Source organism: Euphorbia lathyris, chromosome 2 (assembly GCF_963576675.1).
Source record: "Euphorbia lathyris chromosome 2, ddEupLath1.1, whole genome shotgun sequence".
NCBI classification, from domain to species: domain Eukaryota; kingdom Viridiplantae; phylum Streptophyta; class Magnoliopsida; order Malpighiales; family Euphorbiaceae; genus Euphorbia; species Euphorbia lathyris.
In genome coordinates this window covers 59155273-59164205 of record NC_088911.1, presented here as the reverse complement: position 1 = coordinate 59164205, position 8933 = coordinate 59155273, and the positions used below count along the sequence as shown (strand labels likewise).

Here is an 8933-nt window from a genome sequence, read left to right as displayed (position 1 = left end):
CTGAGCTTTATTAATAAATACCAAAGGCTTATATAGCCATACAGAAAACTGAAACAGAGAAAAAATAGGAACCAAATACACAACGTGATTTGGGTAACAGCAAAACAGAAAATTCAAAATCAAATTATCCTAAACAATAGGATCTTATTCTAACAGACAAATCCTAACTCAAACCAACTACTTTCAACAATCCCTCTCTTGAACTTATTGCTTCTAAAACAATCAGTTCATATCTGGAACTATACAAACTCCAAGTTCTTCACGAAATCTTTGAAAATCTTCCAGCTTCAACAGTTTTGTCATCAGGTCTGCGACTTGATTTCGGGTTCCACAATGAATTAAATTAATAACCCCTTCTTTGGTGAGATCTCTGAGGAAGTGAAATCGTACATCTATGTGTTTAGATCGACCATGTAACACTGCATTCTTTGAAAGCTTAATAGTAGAACTATTATCACATTGCACCACAGTGCTTCCTTCTTGTGGGTGATCAAGTTCTTTCAACACTCTTCTCATCCAAATTGCTTGACATGCACAATCTGCTGCTGCCACAAATTCAGCCTCAGTTGTTGATAGAGTAACAATGGGTTGCTTCCTTAATGACCAGGCTACTGCACCTTTACTTATCAAAAAGGCATAGCCAGATGTGCTTTTCCGATCATCCATATCACCTGCATAATCACTGTCTGTGAAAGCCACTAAATTATCATCTCCTCCTTTCTTGTATAGGATTCCATAATTCATGGTTCCCTTTACATATCTCAAAACTCTCTTTGCTGCTAGTAGATGTAACTCAGTTGGATTAGACATAAAGCGACTAATCAAACTTACAACATACATAAGATCGGGCCGTGTTGCTGTGAGATACATCAAACTTCCGACAATTTGTTTGTACAACGTTTCATCAACTTTGATTCCCTTCTCATCCCTGCATAATTTGTGACCTGGAACTATTGGATTGCAGACTGAATTACACTCCTTCATACAAAAACGATCTAATATTTCAGCTGCATATTTTCTTTGACATATAAAAATGCCATTTGTTCTTTGCAGCACTTCAATCCCAAGGAAAAATCTCATTTTCCCTAAATCATTCATATCAAATTCCCTTTTCATGGAGCATTTAAACTCACACAACATATTTTCATCATTACTAGTGAACAACAGGTCATCAACATAAATACTCACAATGAGAATTTTACCTTTGTTCCTTTTGATGAATAAAGTCTCTTCACTGTGACTTTTCTGAAACCCCTACTTGATGAAGTAAGACTCAATTCGACTAAACCAAGCTCTTGGGGCCTGTTTTAGTCCGTAAAGAGCTTTGCGTAGCCTGTAGACCTTCTGCTCGCTTCCTTTCTTTTCATATCCCAAGGGTTGCTCCACGTAAACCTCTTCACTTAACTCTCCATGTAGAAAGGCAGATTTGACATCTAGTTGATAGAGTTTCCAGCCTTTATTTGCAGCAAGTGCTATGATTAGCCTGACAGTGTCCATTCTGGCCACAGGTGCAAAAACCTCTGTATAATCTACTCCATGTTGCTGCGAGTATCCCTTAACAACCAGCCGCGCTTTGTATTTATCAACCTCTCCAAGCTCATTGAGTTTAGTCTTAAAGAGCCATTTTACTCCTATTTTTTTCGCTCCAGCTGGTAAATCGACTAACTCCCAAGTATGATTTCTCTCAATGGACTTAATTTCATCATCCATAGCCAAACACCACTTTGAACTTTTTACTGCTTCATTGAAATTCAATGGATCTGAAGATACATTAAATGCCAAATTCATCTCCTCTTCTTCAGATAAATCTTCTCCTGCAACATAATCTTTCATCCACGAGGGAGGACGTTGATTTATTTTTACCCTTTCTTCATTGTTGGTGCTGGTAGGGACATGTTCAGCTTCAATGAGTTCTTCAATTTCAGTGTCGTCTGCTTCAGCTCCTTCAGTTTCACTTTCAGTGCCGTCTGCTTCAGCTCCTTCAATTTCACTTTCAGATTCTCCTGCTCCAGCCTCCTCTTCTTCTGTATTTTCTCCATATTCCTCCTCCACATGTTCGTTGTCATTCCATTCTATATCCATCAACATCTCATTTTCATAACTTGCATCCCAATCCCATCGTTTATTTTCTTCAAAATTTACATTTTGGCTCACAATAATTTTTTTGGCAATGGGATCAAACAATCTGTACCCTTTGGATTCATCGCTCACACCAAGAAGCACACAGCTAACACTTTTGTTGTCGAGCTTTGTTCTCTTAGCATCAGGTGTATGGACATGTGCCACACATCCGAATACTCGAAAATGTCTTACCGAAGGCTTTTCACCACTCCAAGCCTCTTTTGGCGTTTGGTTTTTCACAGCTACCGTAGGCGAACGATTCAATACATACACCGCCCCATCTAACTGCCTCAGCCCAGAAACTTTTTGGCAATCTTTGCTCTGACAACATTGATCTAACAAGATTCATCACAGTTCGATTTTTGCGTTCAGCCACTCCATTTTGTTGCGGAGTGTAAGCTGTGGTTAGCTGCCTTTTTATCCCATTCTGCTGGCAATACTCATTGAATTCCAGAGAATTAAATTCTCCTCCTCTATCTGTACGCAAACACTTAACAGGCAAACTGGTTTCCTTTTCCACAAGAGTTTTGAAACATTTAAAGAAATAAAATGTTTCTGATTTTTCTGACAGAAAATATATCCATGCTTTTCTCGAATAATCATCAATAAGGCATAATATGTACCTCTTGTTGCTATTTGAAACTGGAGTAATAGGACCGCATATGTCAGCGTGGATCAGTTGAAGTTTTTGATTTGCTCTCCATGTACTCTTCTTGGGAATGGAATCACGATGTTGTTTACCCTTTATGCAGTCAATTCACACTATTGCAGAATCTGGAAATTCAGGAAGGTCTTTAACCATTTCCTTTGTCTGCAGTATCTTCAAGCCTTTGTAACTGAGATGAGCATATCTACGATGCCATAGTTCATTGATATTTGGTGCAGTAGCATTGAAACATGATTGACTTTGGGTTTGAACAAACAATACGAGCATTCTATTTGCTGTCATCTTCGTTTGAATAATCAAACCTCTGCGAGGATGATAAATTCGGCACATCCCTGATTGAATTAGGACAGCCAAACCTCGTTCTTGCAATTGGCCCAAACTCAAGAGATTATTCTTAAGTTCAGGTATGTAAAACACATCAGTGATCACATAAGCTATTCCATTCAACATCAACTTCACATTTCCCTTTCCAAGCACTTGCATTTCAGTGTTATTCCCAAGCTTTACAATATGTCTGAACGAATCATCCATCTCACTGAAATTTAACTTTTCTCCACATATGTGATTTGAGCATCCCGAATCAAGGAACCAAGCCTCATCTCTCTTGGGTTTGTTCATCTCCACGTATGACATCAACAAGATCTCTTCTTTGTCATCAACCTCAGCATAATTCGCCTCCTTGTCCCATGAAGGGCACTCATATTGAAAGTGCCCAAGATCATGACATTTGTAACACTCAACTGTGGCTCGATTAAAGCCATGTCTTCCCCTTCCTCTACCTCGTCCTCTGAAGGTGCCTCTGCCTCGTCCTCTAGTGGAAAAATTTCCAGCTGAACTTACTTTCAAAGCATGTTCCTCACCATTTTTCTTTCGAAATTTTTGTTCATGTACGATCAAAGAGCTTTGCAACTTATCAACCGAGAGGGAATCGATATCCTTCGACTCTTCAATGGAACAAACAATGTAATTAAATTGTTCTGTTAAAGAGCGAAGAATTTTTTCGACTACTTTAACATCAGCCACGTCTTCTCCATAATTTCGCATATTATTAGCGACTGTCATCACTCTTGAAAAATAGTCAGAGACAGTCTCTCCAACTTTCATCTCCAAAACTTCAAAGTCCCGTCGAAGTGCTTGAAGTTGTGCACGTTTTACTCTTTCATTCCCTTGGAACTTCTTCTTCATTGACTCCCAAATTTGTTTGGATGTATCCTTTTGAAGGATGGTCTTCAGGATTGATTTGTCAATGGACTGAAAGAGATAATTTTTTACCTTTAAATCTTTCAGTTTGAGCTCATCTAACGTATTTTTCTGTGCAGCAGTAGTCCCCTCTTCATTTTCAGCATCACACCCAGTTTCAATGAGATTCCAGTACTCCTTTGATCTTAGGAAATTCTCCATCAGCATGCTCCAGTGATCATAATCTCCATCAAACCTAGGAATGTTGGCTTGAACAAAGCTAGCATTTGCTTCTGTTGCCATCTCTCAATGTTTCACACACATGTGTTTCACTCAAAGGTGTTTTCACTCTCCTTACGTTAGGATACTGCAGTTCCTAACCTCACACACTCAATTTTCAACGATCAGGCCCTGGTTAGGCTCTGATACCAATTGTAGAGACAAATAGAAGAGAATTCACTTGACTCAATCATCTGAGCTTTATTAATAAATACCAAAGGCTTATATAGCCATACAGAAAACTGAAACAGAGAAAAAATAGGAACCAAATACACAACGTGATTTGGGTAACAGCAAAACAGAAAATTCAAAATCAAATTATCCTAAACAATAGGATCTTATTCTAACAGACAAATCCTAACTCAAACCAACTACTTTCAACACTTCTTGTGGTTGAGATAAGATAGAAAGATCCACATTCAGATGTTTAAGTTAGCAAAGCGAAAGGAGAATGGTACTATAGAGTACAAAATTAGGGTATGCAACGACAATGTACCTTACACGAATGTTATTCTTGAAACTTCAGTGGGAGGTTTTGGCCGGATGTCTTAGAATCGCCCGACATGAATTCTGATAATAAGATCGATGAAGGAATGTCCATGTATAGCTAGACCGTGTGTCAAGGATACGAACAATAACTAATAAGCGATCATCTGAATGTCTCATTGTCACTTGATTGGGATTCAGATAATTGACCACGAATGAAGGTGAAAAGACATACGTCTAGGTTCAATGTGAACACAACCAAAAAAATGTGATACAGGGGAGGCCTCCTATTGGGATATGAATCCTCTAATAGGAAAATAACATCCTAAAATTCTATTAGAGACTATCAATAAATGATTAAGAGGAGTTTTCATTGTTTTATCGTGTTTTGACTGTCTTTAACCGACATCTTCCAAATTTTATATGAAAGCATTCGGATGGCAAGTAACTTTGAAGACCTATATAACGGAAATTCACATAAAATATCATAATATATATATATATATATATATATATATATATATATATAGGTAGGCACCGACTAAAGGCAATAGTTTAGTGCTGAAATTCCGGGACATATTAATTTGTATAAATATAATTTTGCTGCTTATAAAACCGTTAAGAAATGAAAGAATATTCCATGTGCCAGTTTGACTTATATTTGTTGATAATTTGGGAGAATATTTTAGTAAGGTCAACATTCTCATTAATTATAAAATGAATTTGTGACAGAACATGCAAGCAATGAATGAGTATTATAGGGTTTCAAGTTTTGCCTTTTAACGAGGTAGAAGAAACTGTAAAGCAGTAGAATACTTGAATATGAATTAGGATGAATCATTTATCGGATATGTATATATTGAATTGAAATTAATACAACTCATGATTAGGCTGAAAAAGTAGTAATGGTTATGGTGTGGAAATAAACAAATGATTGAAATTTTCAGAGAATAATTGATGGAAAGCTGGCACCACACCACACACAAGTATAAAAGGAAGAAGCACTTGTGTTCATTTTAACAGAAACAGAAACAGAAACAGAAACATGAAGGCTTTATTACTAGTATTAGTGTTGGTGATTGGGGTTTGTGAAGGAGGTAACCTGAGGAAGCATTTCTATCGAAAAACATGTCCCCAAGCTGAAGATATCATTAGAAACATAACATGGAGCCACGTGGCAACCAATCCCGTCTTGCCTGCTAAGTTTTTGAGAATGCATTTTCATGACTGTTTTGTTAGGGTACGTATTTATACTAATACTATTTCTCCATGCATACATATATATGTTTTTAAAATTGATGTTGAATTTCAGGGATGCGATGGTTCGGTTTTAATAGATTCAACAACGAACAGTATTGCAGAGAAAGATTCAATTCCAAACCTAAGTTTGACTGGATTTGATGTCATTGAGGATATTAAATCAGCAGTTGAGAAGGCATGCCCTGGAATAGTTTCTTGTGCTGACATATTGGCGTTGGCTGCTAGGGACTCTGTTTCTTTCATGGGGAAAAAACCATTGTGGAAAGTGCTAACCGGAAGAAGAGATGGTAAAATATCACTTGCTTCAGAGGTATTCGGTAATATTCCTTCGCCCTTCTCCAACTTCTCCACCCTTTTACAAGATTTCAAGAACAAGAAACTCACCGTTCATGATCTTGTCGTTTTGTCAGGTATATTCTATACTTTTATAATTAATTAATATTCAATGGACCCGGATCATAATAAAATTACTATACTATACTATGAATGAACAGGCGGACACAGCATAGGAGTAGCACACTGCAACGTGTTCAGCAACAGGCTATACAATTTCACAGGGAGGGGAGACCAAGACCCTTCATTAGATGCAAAATATGCTGCTTTCCTTAAGACCAAATGCCAAACCCTAACTGATACTACCACTACTGTTGACTTGGATCCTCGAACCCCCTTAACCTTTGACAAGGACTACTACGTTATACTAAAACAGAACAAGGGTCTATTGCAATCTGATGCTACCCTTCTAACCACCAAAATTTCTAGAAATATAGTGGGAGAATTAACCAATTCAGCTAAATTCTTCACTGAATTCGCACAGTCAATGGTCAGAATGGGAGCTATTCAGGTTCTTACTGGCACTCAAGGAGAAATCAGGAACAAATGCAATCTTATTAATTCATGATTTCCCAAGGTTTATGTAAGACTATGATTATTTCCCTTCTTTTTTCTCTCAATTAATTTTTTTTATTGTTGCTTAATAAAACTTTATTTATCACTATGGATTGAATATGTTATTAGGTAATTATATGAGTTTGAGTATTTAATTTATGGATTTGTGTCTTATTATTATTATTATTATTATTATTATTATGTTGGGTTTCAACTTGGATGCTTTCTATGGTTACTTTGTTTTTGACAAAGTAACCATTACTTGGTGTATTTTCACCATTGGATTATATTTAATAAATCTACATTATTAATTAAAAAATCAACAATTGACATTTTAATTACTTAATAAATAAATAATTAATTTATGAAATTTAATTAGCAATTAAATTTTTAACTAGTATTAATTTTGTAATTAATGATCCATATCACAACATAACCTTTTGAAACTGAACTTCAGAGTATCTCAATACTTAATTTATACTACTACATAAAGGATGCTACTAAATACAAAATGGGGAAATGTAAAAAAAATATGATTTGATGAAAATATAAACACGGTCCAGGTGGTTTTACAATTTTATAAATAAATACAATGTGTTTGAATCATTAATAAATACAAGCAAAACTAGTAATGTCATCCAAAATTGATAACATGAAGCTTCTTTGCCTTTGTCAATTCAGCACTCATGCAGGTCACATCAGCTAATATTTGGTCATACGCCTCCCTTTTGGCTCGAACCTTGGGCACCTTCAAATCTAACACCCTTTTAAATCTTAAGTAAGGCATCCCTCGTCCTCTTTCCATCTCTTAGCTTCTTTCTCCAACTCAGCAACCATATTCTTCATGGAAACATATATGTCCCCTTGCCACCTTAGCATAAGGAAGAGCATGTATCAATAAAGAAAGTTATATTTGGTAAAGGATATTCAAAAGAATGAAGACGAAAGACAAAATAGACTTACAAAGAGCATCTGTTGCAAGAATTTTCAATATTGTTCTCTACCTCCTTACAAAAATGTTTTTGCTTATTGACCTATGAGGTAGCTAAACGCTCAATGTCTGAGATGATTCGGGAGTCATATAGAGGCACTCCCAAACCATGCAGGTCCACCCATATATCTGAATTCAGCTGAGGGTGAACTTCTTGAAAAAGAATAGAATCTAGTGAAATGAGATAATATGCGAATTAAGAGATAAGAAGCAAGAATAGGTGCAGGTGTTGATATAAGTTAAGAGTAAGAGATGTGAAGTTTGATGGTTCGAGTACAGATAAAGGGATAGGTGCACATGTTGTAATCATTTCTCCCTCTAATACTAAAACAACTTTGTTTTTTATTTGGATTTTGATTGCACTAACAATCTAATATAATATGAAGCTTTCATTACTGGACTGGAGATATTGAAAGACTTATGTTCAAAGGAGGCCATTTTTACGAGAGATTCTCAATTGGTGCTAAAATAGTTGACCAAAGAATTCAAGTGCACTAGTGTGATGTTGGCAGCTACACTATGCCATTTTACCTTTTACATGACACAAGATATATGACAAACATTTGTTTACGTGTCATCTGAATGTTTTTCGCGACACTATTTTAAAATTTTATCATCTGAAAGCTAAAATGCAAACAACCTCAAATTACACGTGGCATTATGATGACACATGTTTGTTATCCTAAAAAATGTGATTTTAATTAAAAAGGTACATAATCATCAGATGACATGACGTATATATGATTATAGTTGTTGTTTGACAGGACGTATATATGACTATCGTTGTTGTTTGGAGCTCCAAAGCCTTCAAATTTCTCATCAAAAACATGTGCAACACTGGTTCTGTGCCTACAGAATTTGCTCGTACTGGTCCTGTAATTTTCAATGTTCTGACCTCAGACATATACTGAACAACTCAACTCCAGAAGCGTTGCTAGACATGGCCATCCTCCTTGTTCCTTCCTCATCACTGATGCTCACAAAAAGGGGGAGAAAACCTCTGAGGCTGAACAAAAAGCCAAACAAGACAATGCCGCAACCTCTAGGGGATAAGCTTCAGTA

The 8933-nt window shown here is 36.4% G+C and overlaps 1 protein-coding gene across 1 annotated transcript; it reads left to right on the top strand.

Annotated features, from left to right (window-relative positions):
- Nucleotides 1–5777: 5777 nt before the first annotated feature.
- Nucleotides 5778–6893, top strand: LOC136220746 (peroxidase 27-like). The gene is made up of 3 exons (XM_066008531.1): nucleotides 5778–5972; nucleotides 6045–6402; nucleotides 6487–6893. Exons 1-3 carry the CDS (start codon nucleotides 5778–5780, stop codon nucleotides 6891–6893), a joined length of 960 nt encoding a protein of 319 aa, XP_065864603.1.
- The last annotated feature ends 2040 nt before the right edge of the window (nucleotides 6894–8933 follow it).